The following is a 17,943-nucleotide window of genomic DNA, read 5'->3' as shown; positions in this document are numbered from 1 at the left end:
TATATATATAATTTAAGAAATATATATAAAATTTTAGAAACACGTTATAGAATAAGTGAATTTCGATCAAGTGAATTTTAATGCGCATACTATCGTCTGAAATTATTATTGCATCGCATTTTGTCTCGTGTCGTTGTAAAAAGAAAATTTCCACGCTCTACCTAATCGTCAATTTACAAAGGTATTAAACGCAGCCCTCATAGGAATAAAGGGTAGATCAAATCGAAATTCATTGCAGTGGGATGTTAGCTGCACGGTCTTCGATCTCTAGTTACTTGTTTGACGAGCGTCGAAAGAATGTCATGTACGTCATGTCGTATGTTTGCGATCGTCCTCGCGTACTTATAGACCGACAAGTGTTTTGCACACGTCGATGCACTCTGCACTTCGACACACCCTATATAATTTAACACACCGCAAAGAGCTTCTGGAAATTTTTTCTCAACTCGAAGTAAATTCTAAAAACTTTTCTACGCTATCTTAAAAATGTCTATGCACATTGGATTTCTTAATTTCTCGGAATACTAAACTTTATTACGTTATCAAGTTAATAATTAAAATTTAACGTACATAAATTATTTTTATGATGGATATGCTCTGCATGAGAACAGAACAAAGTGTAATAAAAATATAAAGTTCTAGAATTCACAGAAAGTTGCGCGAAAAATAATTTATAGTACTGAAAAATTATAGTATCAAAATTTTATTAAATAGAGTATTTAGAGCTAAAGAGGCTCAATAGAAACAAGAAATTAGTATTCTATAAAGAAGAAATTTGTATAATTAGAATTTCTGGAAGTAATCGAGATGAATCAATTTTTTAAAAATCTTAGAAACCTGAGATAACAATAGAATTCGTCGAGAATTCATACATTCTGTATTAAATGGGAAAACATTGAATTAGAAATTCGCTTGAATCTGAGATGGGCACGTCTGGCCCTCCCCTTGTGAGTTCACGTTTATCCTGACCTTATCCTTCCGGCAACTTTGCCAGAATTTCATCAGAGCAACGACGATAACTCGCTTCAGACGCCAAAATACACGGCTTAAAAAGTTCATGGCACGCTAACAAAGTCTCGGATTATTCCGTTGTATACGATCATTATTGGCGGAAAGCGTGGAAAGTTGGTGGAAAACTTTCTGTTGTAGTTTACGAGAAGATATTTTCAGGCTAGAATACAAGATCCTCGAAAATGATTCACGATAAAAGTTCTTATTCGAAGACGAAAAGGATCGTCGACGAAACATCAACGCACTTGTACTTGTATTTACAATTGTGAAATATAATTATGATCGCTATACAATTTGTAGCCGTGCTAATAATTGTTCCGGACATCGTAGCGAGAATCTCGTAAAACGATTTTATCATCGGTACCATTAATGCAATATTAATTGCTGTCGCGAGCTGGTGGATCGAAACAGAACCAAGGACGGCCTCTCAAATGCGCTTTTAGATTGATGAGATTTCTTAGCCATCGAGGAAAATTTTCAGTTAAACCGAACAGGCGAGAAGTTGTAAGAGATCCCGACAGCAGAGATTTATGACCTAAGATCCGTCTCAAAATTTATACGATTGAGAAAATCTACGTTTAACAATCGGATTCTATCTATATCTGTGGATTTAATAATTTGTAAAATTTAAGATCTATATTATCAAAAGCTGCGGAAAATGGAATTTCTTATATCCGCGGCACAAAGAAATAGGACGATATCTAAATTTGATAATTTACGAATCTATGAAGGAAAGGTTAAAAAAGTTGAGAAAAGCATCTCTCGCGTACTGAGATATTTCCTCGTTTGATCAAAATGATCGGGAAGAGTGGCAGCGGCCATTCAAGATATTCGAGACTTGGAGTAGCCACTCAATATACGTTTCGCGAACACATCCACCACTTACAAGGCTGTCCACTCGAGCCTTACAATTAGTCCTCTTCTAACGGAAGTTCCGCGAGAACAGCCCTAGTACTATTATTTTGACAACAAGACAATTCGAGCGTCTTCTTCGTAGACAGAAAGGACTTTGCGAAGGATTGCCAGAACGGTCCTTTATTAAGTGGACGATCAATTTTCAAACCACATTGCATTTTTCCGAAAATTTCGTGCTGACATGTGTGTATTCCTAATGGTCGATGACAATTGCAGGTAACGATAGCCACGGACTTGGGCAAAATGGTCACCAGGATGCAGTTGGAAAGATCCGAAGTGGCCTTCTTCATCTATACCAACGGTAACACTCTGAGGTACGTGTTCCTTTGATTATTTTTTCTTACAGGATATACATCTCGGAATTTGAACTTTTAAGTTTAGATCTTTTCTTGCTCTCTTTAATAAGACTTAAAAATGTCTCACATTTTTAAATTATCAACAATTTTAACATCTTTTGTTTATAACAAAGTTGGATCTCCCCATCAATATCAGGCGCTTGTTTCTATAATAACGCAATTTAATCCTTATTCGATCCTACTTCTTTTCTGTATTTTTTGATACACTCCGTGTAATTATCGTTCTACCAGAGCAATTTTAAATTCCTCTTGATCCGGCCACGTGCCTCAGCGACGAAGTTCGTTTCTTTATCGATCGAGAAGAGAAGCCTCTCCGTCGCATTTCGCGTGATGAGAACGGATGGCTTCCTCCATTCTCGCAATCGAGATGAAAGGCGCGTAGTTGCAACACGTTTCTACAAAACAAACGTCTTGCGGAATATTGAAGTAGTAGCGAACAATTTAAAAGAGCTTGGAAAGCTTTACGAATCGAATAAAAGCAAAATGTTCGGTGGTATTACTTTGAATCTCTTTGAACCAAACTTCTTGACTTTTTAACAAACTTTCCTTCACAAACACTAAACTTTTCGCATTTTTTATTCACGGTTACATAAAAAACGGGTCGAAAAGAAATCTTAAAACATATAATAAAAAAAAATGTTTAATTAACAGAGTTAAGTTTGCAAATTTAATCGTGGATATATGTATATGATATATATGAAAACTTTTTTTTTTTTGACAGTTGATTTCAGATTTATTGTATTATACTTTTGTTATATTTTCTTTCATCGTTAATTGTCAATGTAAGTATTAATATTCATTCCTGTCATTTTTTCCTGTCATAGTTTCTTTTGTTATTAATAATTCCACAATAAATTATGTATCTTTCTTCCTAATACGCGTCATTCTTTGTCTGGAAACCAGGTCGAATCTGACGCAGAGATTTGCCATAACCGACCAGGATCTCCACAACATGAGCACGTGGCCGCTGGTGTCCGTCCCCAGGGATGAGAGCAAAACGCAGACGTACGACGTAGTGAGCAAGGAGGCTTTCCAAGCACGCCTAGAGGATTTCAGGTAAATCTAATCGGTCCCGAAAGTCGTTCGAGCATTGCCCGACACAAAGGCGGCCGACAACCGTGAAATTGCGGCCGCAAAATTCTGGCCATAGCTCATTAGATTGTGCAGATCCTCGCGCACCATTTCACTCGGACGACATTCGGATGATTATCAAGCGAAACGTGCATAGAAAAGACGAGTAAACATTTGTCCATCGATGAGAATATTCAAGGAAAAATGAAGCTGAAGATATTTGTCAAAATTGAAATTCTCTTGCAGTCTTTCGAGATTCTTAACTTCAACTCTCTTCTTGGAATATTCTCCAACGTCGATTTAAATGAATATTATAAATCTAAGGATAATTAAATATCGCAAAAATAGAGTTATTAAAGCAACTATAGAGGGGATGATCTATCTTTCGTAAATATGCAAATACTTAACGTCAAGAATAAAATTTCAGTTGTAGTCGTCGCTATATTTCCTCAGACCCGGGAATTATGTATTTTCGTGGGCGCGAGCAATCTTTACCTAATTAACTTAACAGGCACCCCGCGCGCTATGTAGATCCGTTTCACGCTCTTCACAGACGGTAATTATTAAGACAAATTGCGGCTCTCTGCGAGTGGTATCGCTTTGAGGAGCGTTAGTACATATAAACGGCGGTTAATTCTCGTGTTAGCTTTACCCCCTATTCCGGCCCCACGCGACTGTACCACCCGTCACCGGTATGGAAAGTTACGGCGGAAACCCGGAGCCGTTCCCTCGAGCCCTCGTCCGGACACTTGTTGAATTTCCATTCAGAGTACGAGTAGGGAATTCTCCTCTCTCTCTCTGTCTCCCGCTCTTTCTCCCGCGGGCTCGTATCCCGTCTGTAAATATTCGCACAGACATCGAGTCGTATCCCGAGAACAGATGTTCCCAATATTTGATCGAATGCTCGATATCTGGAACGCGCTACAGCCGAAGAAGATAAACATCTCTCAGAAAATATGGTGTGTGTTAGTTCTTTCAAATTGAATTCTTCAAATATAGATTAATTTTTATTACACTTTAATCTATCTAACATATTTTTTTAAATACAATATACAAATTGTTTGAGCGAAAAAGACATATCTCAAGAAGAAATCGGAAATTCGTTATTTGCGAGAAATCTTCAATATCAAGAATTAACAAAAATTGATCGAAATAGACGAGTAAATTATATATATATATATATATATATAAACAATTTTTATCGTTATTAAAATTCTACTGCAGTATTTTGCGCAAAACCAGCTTTCATTGTCGAGAAAGTTCATCATTGAATTTTTTTTATTTTACTTTTTTTACACACAAAAGTATCGGAATTTCCAACGTACGCGGTGTGATTCTATAATGGAGGATGGTGCGATATTTCATCGTTAATGTTAGACGCGTGTCGCACGGGAGAAATCCTCTCCAGCAGCAGAGGGTGGTGTATCTGTATCAAATGGTATATGGACGTAAGATAACGCGTCGCAAGATACGACGAGGTCGTCGCGATCGTATTTTCTCGCAAAGGGAATAAGGCAGAAACAGGCGGAAGGGAAAAAGCGAACGGTTATAATTTCCTTAAAGGAAAACCATACCGACATTTTTACGCGCGACGATACGGAATTTTTCATGTATATGTACATTACGTAGCGCCTCTCAACTTTCCTTCCGACAAAATGGCGAAATATGATTGCTTCAATATTTTACGCAGCAACATTATACATAGGTATTTTTCCTCTATTTTCCATTAAAAAAGGAAGACGGAGTGTAAAAAATGTTCTAATAAAATGACAACCCACATGCACACTTTTAACGAGACAACGTTGACGAAGCGAGAGATTGCGATAGGAAAAAGATTAATTATTTTTAATTAGGGTCTTAGGGGCTTTAATTAGAATGCAACCTCGCGCGTTTTCGTATGATAGTCCAATTAGCGATCCCTTCGCGAAATTTTTGTGCGCGGGCATTGACGAGCGATTTGACGCCTTTGGAGTTGCAATAGCTTTTCGTTTTAAAGGATGGAGTTTTTCGACGAGGAAAAGGCGAACGATGGTTTGTCGTTTAACATTTTAATGACATTTAAATGACGGTAAATACAATGAAAACGGTTGTGAATTTTTGAAGCTGCGCTTTAAAACTAAAAATCAAGTACATACACGTACATTGAATCACTAAATGCGATTTAAATTTCTCTTCTCTTTCTCTGTTTCAAAAATAAAATTGTCACAAAAAGTTTTCTCAAATTAAGAATTATTTAAATTATAAATTTTTAATTTAATTTTTACTTCCATTTAAAATTGCGTCACAAATTACAGCGATTGAGAAAATATTTCAAAGATTTTAAGGAACGAAAAGCTCTTTTGTTTTTCACGCGTCAAAAAGCCAATTAATGAACAAAAGTCTCTTAATTAAAAATTTGTCGATTTATTGTGATCTTCAAATGTAAAATTAAAAAATTCTGTCACACGCACGCCGGTCGGCGCACTTTTACTATCGTTTTAACCCGAGCGATAGCACCCAAGCGATTTAATTAACGTGATTTTGGCGCCGACGATGCCGAACGACAGGCAAATTTAATCGGAAACGCCCACCCATAACACATTTGTCGATTAATTCTTTTCCTATCCTCTAATTATATATGTATATAGCGGAGGGTCAAAAGGCGTGGCGCGCGCGCGGAGACGGGCGAACAGCGTGTGCACATGCTTTTATAATAGCCCTCCCAGCGTGTCGCATTCGACTTGTCGCATCGATCGATGATAAAAATATTTAGCCCTTCATCTCTCTCTCTCTCTCTCTTTCTCTCTCTCTCTCTTCTCGCCCGAGCGGAGCGGATCTCGTAAAATCGAATGCAAATACCCCTGACGACCCTTTTAACTGACGACGTGACATGAACGCGGATGTTCTCGGGATATATTCAGTGTTTTGAAAATGAGAATTTCCTCGGAATATTAGCGAAACGATCTGGAAATAAAATTTCCGAATCACTCTCTCTCGCTTCTCTTAGAATATTCCCGGAATAGAAGAAAAAAGATTCTAATAAATATTTTATTATTCTTTAAATATTCTTGCAGCATATCTTCTCCGAATGACTCTTTAAAAAAAAATTTTAAATATTCTCTATCGTCTGTTACGTTTATAATCTCTGACTAATCGAATCGCGAAGTATCGAGAGAAGAGAATTACGAAACTCTTTAATTGCCTAAATCTAGACACGAAAATCCACGTCGGATTATCATCGATCGCGTAACAGAATCGACGGATTTTTTTAATCCATTACGCAAACGAGGTGATGGAATAATAATCTTCTTCCGTCTTTTTTTGTTTGTGGTAGATCAGGTAACTGCCAGCCGAGCTATTGCCACTTTACGAGCGGGCTCGCTGAAATCGCGCCGATTTCAACGTGCCGCGCTCGGGGCAATATTTATAAAAGGCACGTTTTTCATTCCGGCGCGCGCGTAGTGAAAACGGCGACTGCCGAGCACGTACGTCCAATAAATCGATAGGGCGATAAAGTATCGATATAGGGAAGGCCGACGAGCATCAAGACAGAATATTTTGTACGACGGTATTCTCACTCTCTCTCTCTCTCTCCCTCTGTCTGTCTTTCTACCAATGTGACGACAATGGCGTTACCGATTGTATCCCAGAATTGTACAGTGAAAACTTAAATTTCGGCTCGGTTATATTCATGCGCGACATAACTTCTCTCTCGAAACACCGTGTATTTTTATCTCCCTTTTACGTTAGTAAAAAGTACGAATATTCCGTTATTCAGCGGTATATTGCGGTCTATCTGCGAAAATGTAAAAGGTCACGCAGAGCGGAGAGTGGATTTCATGTTTTTCCAAATCAAATAATTAAGAGCGCTTTCTATTACGAGTCAGTTTCGTTAAGTGGAGTTAACGCATTTCCCTGACCTACTAATGCGTTTTACGCATTTTCTTTCGAGAGGATAATTTTGGCGAAATGAACATGAACAATCAAACAGATATTCGCAGATATAAATTCGTAGAGAAATTCTCCAACTGAAACTAATTAATTAATCAATTTAATAATTGATACCCGTAGCGAAGCTATCATTATTAAAACGTAACTTCTATCGAACATAAATTCACGATTTTAATCTGTTATGTTCTTAAAAACGTCAATCCGATTTTAAGAAAGAATTTTAAAATTCTCATAATTTAATTCTTATTTATATCATAATAGAGAGAGGGAAAAAATCAATGTAATAATAAGCAAATTATTTAAACTATTTAAAGTACAATATTTTTAGTTAAATGAATATAAATTAATAATTAATATATACATATAGAAATTATATTCTCAATATATTATAAACATTTGCATATGAATGAACAAATAAATGTCACAGAGAAATCTCTCGTAGAGAAATAGAAATGATGCGTTTATTTTGCGGAAGGAATCTTGGTCGGCATCGAAAAGAACCCTCCGGCGATTGAACAAGAGGGAAGGAACGAAAGAGCGGAAATAAGGCAGAGAGATGGAGGCCGCACAAGTCGTACTCGCAACGGATATCACAAGACTATAACACACGCGGAGAATACAATTGCGACGCATTTGTGTCAACCGATAACAAGCCGCTCTAACAATCTGTTTCTTCCCCGAAAAGCCTGCGGGGAAAAAGGCAAAATCTCGCGTCGGGGAGTCCGATCGATGCGGAAAGATGTAACGGATTCCTCCCCTATACTTTCTCCACAAGCATCTCCCATTTGCTTTTCATTTTCATGCTGCTCGTGGGGTTTTTATTTTTGATTGTTAGGGGAAAGACTCTCATCTACAAATTCTAAAATGTACTTCAATCATTCGTCTATATTCGACGAGACACTCGACAATATTATATCTCTTCTTCCTCTCTTGAATCCGATTCAAAGATATATATATATATTTGCTTATTTGACAATCAATTAATCAATTTTTATATACGCGTCATTGTTGCTTTTTCGCGAATTTCAATTCTAGAATAGAATAAGTATTTTTCTTCCTAATATCTTCTCCCTGTCTATATCTACCATCTAACGTAAACAGTATTACTTATATAAGTCATGCCGATTATGTTCTTTTTATTACTGTCATTCAGGAGTGAGTCCTATCTTTCTGCTTAATGCTTTTAGGAAATATTATCCCAAAGTACGCAATAAAACATTTCAAACCTGCTCCTTCTTGCTAAATGTATATCCGTGTATCTCTTTCATTCTTTCGTTCTCTCTCATTAAATTAAAATGGGTTTGTTTACAATTTAATATAGGATAATCGAATTCGTCTAGCAGCCGCTTGAAACATTATTACTTGTGCACGCGCTTGTGTCACAACACGATGATTCTTATGTATATCTTTCCTCTTTCCATTCGAAAGCAGTCAATCTCAACAACGCCCGTAATAAAACTCTTCATCTATCTCTTTCTCCGTATCACTCCTCCCATTACTTTCATTCTCCTCATCGTTGGCTCTTCTCTGTCTCTCGTGTTCTCTTTATGAGCAATGGAAGCGGTCGTCACACATGAGCGCGTGAGCGCCCATTTGGAGCAATAAACAGTATTTTTAGACTCTTCTCTCTCTCTGTCTGTCTTTCTCCCTTTCCATGTATTATCCTCTCAGTCTTTTCCCTTCGTTCTACCTCTTTCTCTCTGATCTCGTCGCGTCTGTCCATGGTTAAATCTCGCCCCGATACTACGACGACGTTCAACGCGTCGATCAAACCCACGTAACAGATGCGAAGGTCTAGCTACCGGTGTCATTATCGAGCGATATCGCCACGTGCGGAATCCTCCAAGGCGACTTCCATCTATCCAAAGGATCTCTCGCGATTCTTTTTTAGATGCCCGCTTCGGACAGGGTAAAATTGTCTGCAGACAATTTCCGAAGCATTTCAGAACGCAAGAATTAATATTCAAATTAAAAGTTGTATTTAAATAGAAGTATTATTCGTTAAAAATAGTCCTCGAAATTTTCTCAAATCATCGAACAAAATCGGAACAATTTAAACTAAACCTTAAATTGTTCCGATCGCTCAAACCTGGAAATATGTATATCGATATATGTATATGTATGATCTATAGACGATCCTTATATGTATACGGTTCGAACAGATCTTTCGATCATTCGATTCGTTCGAATTTTTTGTCTAAACTCTAGTTTCTTTTTTATTATTTCTATGCAAGAATTTCCCTTTGAAAGAAAAATGAATATCGAACTAGTCAACAAATACCTTAAACATTATGTCCAGGCTATGTGAGATTGCTCGATCAGATTATTTCGTCACGTTAAGGTGCAATTATATTCGCATTACGCGATTATTCACGACAAAATCATCAGAATAACTTCCCTATGCGGTATCGACCGCGTATCGTATCTATAAACACGCCGACACATGGAAGGTAATCGAATTGAGTGCAAAGTTCGTTCGTACGTTCCTCCACAGGCAGAAGATAAGCTCGGAGGCGAGCAGCATCAGCGAAGTAATGGCGTGGTACACGAGCGTGAACGCAGCTATGTTGGATCATCTGACTAATCAGATCAAGGAGACGGACAACAGCGGGGTGTGGAGGTAAGTGTTGTCAAAGCTTTCCGCAAAGGGGAGGCGAGATCTCTCCCTCTCTTTCGCACTCTCTTTATCCCTTTCTCGGAGAAGAATGAGATGAAAAAGATCATCATTGCTGCGAAATTTCTAACATTTCAGATATCTGATAGCTTTCAAAAATCTTCTGCGGAGCATCGAGAGCCTCGGTATCGCCTCCGTGGAGGGTATCAATTATTTTGGCCGCGGTGTCCTCCCTGGGGAAAACCACGTCAGTTACGTTCGCCACGAGGCACTGGGACGCGATCTTCTCAACGCCGCTCTCACATATGTTCCCTCCCTGAAGATGTTCTACGTCGACCTCACGCGCACCATGCCCGAATACGGCAAGATCAAGGCAAGGTAAAAAAACCGTCTCTCGCGTTTTTCTTCCGCGTGCTGACCCGCGAATAAATAGATCCCTTAATCAAATAGATTTCAACTCTTCAAACATTTAATATTAGGTCTACCGGAGAGTTCTGTCCGTTTTTGGAATAAAACAAAATACAAATTTTTATTACCGTCAATAAACTTTATTAAATAATGTAATTGCCATTATTATTAATGATTTCTTGCCAGCGTGAGGGCAATTTGTATATCCCTTTTTCGAAAAATGTTTTATCTTTTGATGCGAAAAATTGAACCAGTGCTTGTTTGATATCTTCTTCATTTTTGAATTTTTTGCCCCTCAAAAAATTTTGTAAGGACAAAAACAAGTGATAGTCGGTGGGTGCTAAGTCCGGGGAATATGGTGGATGCGACAGAATTTTCCAGCCTAGTTCTGCAATTTTTTGACGAGTATCCAAAGCAGCATGTGGCCTGGCATTATCATGATGCAGTATGATGTTCTTCCTATTGTACATCGCCGGCCTCTTTTCTTGGACTGCTGTATTTAAATTATCCAGTTGCTGACAATACTTCTCCGAATAATGGCAATTACATTATTTAATAAAGTTTATTGACGGTAATAAAAATTTGTATTTTGTTTTATTCCAAAAACGGACAGAACTTTCCGGTAGACCTGATATTTTATTTTCCGCTATCGTAAATTTTTCAATAAAACGTTAATTTTGAAAAAATATTGTATGTGAATGTTGCGTTAGTCAAGCTGCAATGGAAGTAGCCTCTATTATTAAAACTTCTATTATCGAGACGTACGCTGCGTTTTAGTTAAAGCGTATTCAACATCTATTTTACCGGAGAGTCATAGTTTCTAGACAAATTAATGTCTTTTATTTTATAAATAACATCGAATATTAGTTGAATCAAGCTCAATAATGTTAGAAGAATCTTATTGGATCTCCTATTTCTCTATAAATTTCTAAATAGACACATTGCTTACTCTGAAATTTCGAAGCAATTTAGACGTTTCAGCTAAAATTCCCAGAAAGGGAATGCTCTTTCGCAAGCAAAAACATATTGTATTTTATAATATCAAAAATTTATATTTCTATAAACTCATATTTTATATTGCTCTCGATACTTTAGAAGATACAATTGCAGTTAAAAGACGGAAAAAGTACAAATAACTTTAAATATGTATCAAAATATTCGCAGAATATTCTCCACCGTATTTTGAGAAATTACATAGACACTTTTCTCCCAATTTGGTAATTTAAGGGAAATGTGTTTCATGAATGAAGACACTTTTACGCGCATAACAGACGGATGATAGATTATGAGAATAAAAAACACACGAAGATAGATAGGATTAAATACGTAAACGTTGTGTATTCTCTTTTCAAGGCGAGACGAAATCCTGCGGAATCAGAAGAGGGAGCCGAGCGTGGAAGACGCAATCGCTTACTTCGATTCGATGGCCACTTACATCGACGAGCTGCGTAAGCTGCAGCGGGAATTGCGTCACATGATAAGGTATCCTCATAATGGAATTGTTTTCCCGTTTTGTTGAGACTCGCGTAAAACACAACGGACACATACAGTGCGAGACGAGAGATTTTCAAAAGAAAGATTTCTCCTTAGAAAAAACTCGATGAGCAATTCATCGTATCACTTCAAAAACATGGACAAAATATAGTGTTAACCGCGAATGATAAAAATCTGTCAAATTTATTAAATTGGATTTTACACATACATAAAAAGTATCAAACTTTCACAAAGTAAAATGTTAGAAAAAAAAATTTTGTAAATTTATTAATTATATCAATTTTCCTAATCTGCGAATAATGAATTGATTTGTCATTCAATTTATTGTCTGATAATAAAAAAATATTATACGTGTTATATATTATCTATAAAATATATTAATCGTCGAGAATGTACGATATACATATGTGTTTCTGCAGGGATTATGTCAATTCGACATTACAAGACGCGAGCAACAAGGAAGTTGCGGGTATCGCTATCGTCGTTCTGGTGCTAGTAGTGTCGCCCATCATCATCATACTAATGCGCAACGCCGTCGCTACCATTCAGGTTTGCGATTCAAATGCCGTCGATTTGATTCCCTTTCATGCCACGTGTGACTCTCTTTCATACATAGCACTCATAATAATTTGTATACCGGGTGTCTAATATAGACTTTAATTTTCATCGCGGATTTTCTTGGCGGAAAACTTGATATTAATTTATTAAATTTCAAATTTTTTTTATTGAAATATATCAGTCACTAGAAATAGATATATTTTATTAGAATATCGAAAAAATAATTTTCGAATTATAAATGATTGAGAATGAAGAACAAATCTATCTATATACAGGAAACAAACGGCATTTCTGGCAAAAAAAAAACAAATTTAAAATTTTATTTTAATCGTTTGCTTGAATTTCAATTCGCGGTAGTACAAATCTTTCCGACGTTGCTTGTCAATATTAACTTGCCCGTTATCGGATGTTGAATTCGCGGGAAGGGTTATGGGAAACTTTCGTGACCATGTCTTAGTTTGTATCCCATAATTCGATTCCGTGCTCTTGAGTTCGAAGTCTCAACGTCGGCCATGAATAAACGGCGTGACTTACGTCTTAATAGAAAATCAGTCGAAGACTGTTTGCGATAAGAGAAATTTCCTAAAATAAAACGTTTCTTGCTATTCGCGAGGTTTTCAGCGCTAATTCTATTTATGGGAAAAATTAATAAGCAATATTAATCCATTAATTTTCTGTTTGTGAAAAAAAACACGCGCTCTTTTTTACACCCTAAAAATTGCATGCAGAAACGATTTGAATTTTCAGAAACTTATAAAATTTATAAAAGTATTAAATTTTAATAAAAAATTCTTTGAGATAAAGAGAATATATTCTGTGATCTTCATTTATTTTAATTCTTTAAGTTTTCCTCTGCGTAATTATACGTATTTTATAGCAACGTGGAAATATTCTCATATTTTTGACATTTGTATATTATTATATAATCTAATTATTATTAGCCTGATTATTTTAATCTGATTATCTTAAAACTATTATTAATTATAGATGTATGCCGCAAATTTGGCACAGAAAGCTCGTGAGCTCAAACGCGAGAAGAGAAAGAGTGACACATTGCTCTTCCAAATGCTTCCACCTAGCGTTGCTCAACAACTCAAACAGACTCAACAGGTGAATTTAAAAAAATATTTCAAATCATTCAAACCACACACACACAGAATTTATTCAAAACTGAAAAAAAGACAATATTCAACTCGCGAGATCATATATACACAAACTAATAATCTTATAAAAATCTAAAATTTTTTAAACTTGATATCTTTAAGATATTAATCAATATTTATTTATATCTCTCTCTTCATCAGATCTATATTTAATCTTCTCAAATTCAAAAATTTTTTTTTTTTTTTTTTTTCTTGAAGTTACTTCGTTTTTTAGACTCATCGTAAGGGATTTATGAATTTTTCAGAATCGAGAATTCTTTGATTTTCTTGAATCATTTGATTCTCTTTTAACTTAAACTTGTTATTGATTCTGATTTTTCTCGCATCGTAAATAATCGATTATGCAAAATAACGAGGAAATAAGCTTTTTCTACTATTCTTTCTCTATGACATTTTCATTTTTCACGACCTATAAATTTTTTTCAGGTGCCGGCCGAGTATTACGAGGCAGTGACTGTCTACTTCAGCGACATAGTCGGCTTCACCGAGATCGCCGCGGAAAATACACCCCTCGAGGTGCGTCTCATTCTGTTCTCGCGAAAATGACCGATCGATCCTGAAGCGAGTTGTTAAATTACGCGAAAGTTCCATCACAATACCGCCCCGATGATGAAATCGCGCGCATACCACGCGAATTCCCACGCGAAACGTACGCAAGACAATTTCGAATTGCACTGTGGCATTAAATATTAAATCATTTATCCAACGTTTTTGTCTCGTTATTATTATTATTATTTATTTATTTATCATTATTCTCTCGTATTTGGTTCAATGATCGCTCGAATATTTGCTTGAATTATTTTGATATTTAATTCTATTTGGAATTTTATATATCACTCAATTTAATTTTCCATTTTACGCGAAATATACAGCGAAATGTAATTAATGATCTATATTTGAGAATCAATATAACGTATGTGATGACAATCGTATATTTTTCTTTCTTTCTTTTTTAGATAGTGACGTTCCTCAATTCGATCTACAAATTGTTTGATGCGCGCATCGAATGCTATGACGTATACAAAGTGGAGACCATCGGGGATTCTTACATGGTCGCTTCCGGCTTGCCCGTTAGAAATGGTAAAAGTACGAAACCCCTCCTAATTCCGCTTACTGTCTACGGCCTTGTAGCATGCTGATTACCATAAAAATACACAACTCTTCTTTTACCCGAATTTTCCGTACACATAAATTTTCTTAATTTTTGAATTTTTGATTTCTCACTGTTAATCTCTATTTAAATATTATAAATATGTTTTACAAATTTTCCAATTCTCTCTCTGTCTTTCTCTCTCTCTCTCTCTCTCTCTCTCTCTCTCTCTCTCTCTCCACATTTAATGAAATGTAGTAAAAAAATAAAAATACTAAAAATACTTGGTTTATTTTAGGTCATTCGCGCATAATCGTCATTTCTACTAATTTTGAAAGACTAATGAAATAGTTTTGAATACTCAAAACCATACCAAAATTAGCCGGAAATTAAAGTAAAAAATAATTTAACTCTCCCCGATACGACGCTCAACAGCAGAGTTATAATTGTAACGCAACGTTGATTTATAACACATATAAATATATTCAAATTATCAAGCAATATTCAAAAAATAATTACGTAATATTTCAAAAATATTTATTATATGCGCAATTACATTTTTTGCTCGTTGTTTAAATGAACAAATTACGTAAATTGGAAAGAAAGATTTTATATAAAATACGCTTTTATAAAATATGACAAAAATATAATAATTTAAATGATGATGCTTATTAAAATTTATGATCACGCATAAATCTTCAACACAATGTTAAAGTTTTTTATATATATCTCAAAAATACTAATTATTATAAATATTATACTCATTATTCTATTAATTATTATAAATATTTTAAGTATTTCAAAATAAAGTAAAAAATCTAAAATACATTTTACATGCATTATATATTACATAAAGTAAAATACCGATCACTACAGCGCAGATCAATGGACAATTAAATTCATAAATAACAAATAATAAATCAAAGAAATTATAAATTGCTCACCCTCATGGTTGTTTCGCTCCCTCGGTCTCCTCCTCCTCCTCCTCCTCCTCTCTGGTTTGTCTCTTACTGCTTCTTTATAGCACTCACTCGAAAAAATATTCACTCCCGAAAACATGGTTATGATGGTCGTGCGTGCAGAAAAATCAACAGAGAATGTATAACGTTTGCGCGGACTTTGAATGGCACTCTTGAAATTCATGAACTTTGCTATGTATTGAGATGGGTGAACGATGCGAAAACCGCGGTCACAAAACACAAACTCCCCGCAGTAAATTACTATTGCCAACCAATAGCGTTGTCGTTTATCGATACACAGTTTTACTATCTTGTATTAATATACTACATGCAGATATAAACATGAATAAAAATATATGAATTAAAATTAAAGTTTCGTACAATGTAATATCCGAAAATATGCAAATAAATATGAATAAAAATATGAATTCAAATTAAAATGTTGCACAATAAAATATCTCCGAAAATATTCGTCGCTTTGATGATCTATTCGCGCAATAAATAATTATTATATTAATAATAAATTTCAATCGAATAAATACGTAAATAAACACGCGCGAAGAAAAAATCTGCAAGTTATATTTGTTATTATTAAACGATATAACACGATATATAACACGAGATACATTCAACTCTAAATAAATTATATCATTTATAGATATAATATTATCGCCCATACAAATATCGCAATTAGACAATTTGAAACTCCTCACTCACATCATCCATCGCTTCGATTTTTACTTCAAACGCAAGTATCACGCGAGATATATTTCGATAAATAGCCGTCATCGCGATACGTGTTGTTATCGTGAAAATTGATTGATTACTATTGATAATCATTAATTAGACTAACTTGAGGAATAATCGCGTTTGATATCTCGTAATATCTTTCGGCGTCTCGGAAGCTTATGCTTAGGAAGCGCGTCACGTTTGCTGACAGCCCGCTCGAGGTTCACCGCGCGAATGACAACAAGGTAACCGCGTATGTGTAAATGTAAACAACAGCCGCAAAAAACAAGCGCCGTAGTTCGTCGGCACAAAATATTTAACGTATTGAAATACGTAAATATAAATATTCCGTGTTCCTTGAATCTTTGAGTTAACTATTAACAATCGAAATATATCGTTTTGAAGATCGAAGATTAAAGATTGGAATTTGATTAATTAAAAAAAAGGACAAAAATTATTTTTTTTTTTGTTCGATCAAATTTTAATTTTCAATCTTTAATCCGTATAGTCCGATACGATATATGATTGGCAAATTACAATTATAACTCTGCGAAAAAATTTGGCGTGATTTTTATATAAGTATTTTATATAAGTTTCTGCCCCCTCTATCGTTCCCTTATGCCTTATAATCTAAAGGCGGGCAGGGATAAAAACTATTTTGATATATTCGCAAAGAAAAATTCGCAATCCACTGATTTATAACTTTTTAAGAATAAAGAAATTTGAGTTTTGACCTTGAAAATGACCTTGTCGCAAATTTTCATTATCATATTCGTAATCAGCGTTCAAAAATACAAAAAATAGTGTAGTTTCAAAAAAATCGGAGGGTTCACCTATTCGGAACTCCACCCAGAAAGACTAAAGAATTGCACCAATTTTCGAAAATTCAAGCCTATGCGCCCAAAATTTATATTGAAATATAAATCAAATTCCTTGCCAATATAAATACTCGATATTTTTTCATCAAAAAAAAAAAAAAAATGATAAGATAAATGGATCGCATTGCGCGAACAATTAAAGAAATTTTTTTTTTAAACACATGGGCAAATATTTTATTTCATGATATGTGACTTTACGTTCTACATATATATCTACTTCAATGCTTGCGTCGTCTTGAACAACATCGTTCTTCCGATTAATATTTTCTTTCGTTTGCGATTTCATTTCGCTCAGGTGATAAGCACGTATCCGAGATCGCGACGATGGCGTTGGATCTGCTCGCGGCCTCGTCTGTCTTCCAGGTACCGAAACGTCCTGGCGAACGGCTTCAGATAAGGAGCGGGGCCCACACCGGGCCCGTCGTCGCCGGTATCGTCGGCAGCAAGATGCCCCGTTACTGCCTCTTCGGCGACACGGTCAACACCGCGAGTCGCATGGAATCAACCGGTGAAGGTAATCCATTTTTCGCATCTCGAGAATCTTATTCAGATTTATATCATCAAGAGAGAATTGTAGATTATTAAAAGATTGAAGTTAAATATATTGTTAAGATCTTCCCGAATTATTTCCTGAGTAGTGATCTCACTCACATTCCATTTTGTGTTTACCTTTTCTCCTTATATTTAATGTTCATTTTACATGTAATTTAATAAATTGATTGTTAATTGATATAATGTAATTCTAAAATTACATTTTATTTAAATAA

General features: G+C 35.5%; 2 protein-coding genes across 4 annotated transcripts in view; one reads left to right on the top strand and one right to left on the bottom strand.

The window, feature by feature from the left end:
* LOC115234264 (ester hydrolase C11orf54 homolog) overlaps positions 1 to 15,695 on the bottom strand; it is a 36,337-nt gene extending 20,642 nt beyond the window's left edge. The window contains exon 1 of one of the 2 annotated variants that reach the window (XM_029805205.1): positions 15,555 to 15,695. In XM_029805205.1, coding sequence (XP_029661065.1) covers positions 15,555 to 15,560 — 6 coding nt within the window. In that variant the 5' untranslated portion in view covers positions 15,561 to 15,695. The remainder of the gene's footprint in view (positions 1 to 15,554) is intronic. The other variant, XM_029805201.1, reaches the window with a different exon arrangement.
* Positions 1 to 17,943, top strand: part of LOC115234266 — a 40,280-nt gene that overhangs the window by 17,132 nt on the left and 5,205 nt on the right. For both annotated transcript variants that reach the window (XM_029805206.1, XM_029805207.1), the window contains 10 exons: positions 2,143 to 2,240; positions 3,186 to 3,338; positions 9,778 to 9,903; positions 10,036 to 10,275; positions 11,659 to 11,787; positions 12,219 to 12,348; positions 13,345 to 13,467; positions 13,947 to 14,036; positions 14,477 to 14,600; positions 17,472 to 17,690. In XM_029805206.1, coding sequence (XP_029661066.1) covers positions 2,143 to 2,240; positions 3,186 to 3,338; positions 9,778 to 9,903; positions 10,036 to 10,275; positions 11,659 to 11,787; positions 12,219 to 12,348; positions 13,345 to 13,467; positions 13,947 to 14,036; positions 14,477 to 14,600; positions 17,472 to 17,690 — 1,432 coding nt within the window. The remainder of the gene's footprint in view (positions 1 to 2,142; positions 2,241 to 3,185; positions 3,339 to 9,777; positions 9,904 to 10,035; positions 10,276 to 11,658; positions 11,788 to 12,218; positions 12,349 to 13,344; positions 13,468 to 13,946; positions 14,037 to 14,476; positions 14,601 to 17,471; positions 17,691 to 17,943) is intronic.

This window comes from Formica exsecta, unplaced genomic scaffold (assembly GCF_003651465.1).
Source record: "Formica exsecta isolate Colony F162 unplaced genomic scaffold, ASM365146v1 scaffold2, whole genome shotgun sequence".
Lineage (NCBI taxonomy): Eukaryota > Metazoa > Arthropoda > Insecta > Hymenoptera > Formicidae > Formica > Formica exsecta.
Note: the sequence above shows the minus strand (reverse complement) of the source record. Positions and strands in the feature narration are given on the sequence as shown.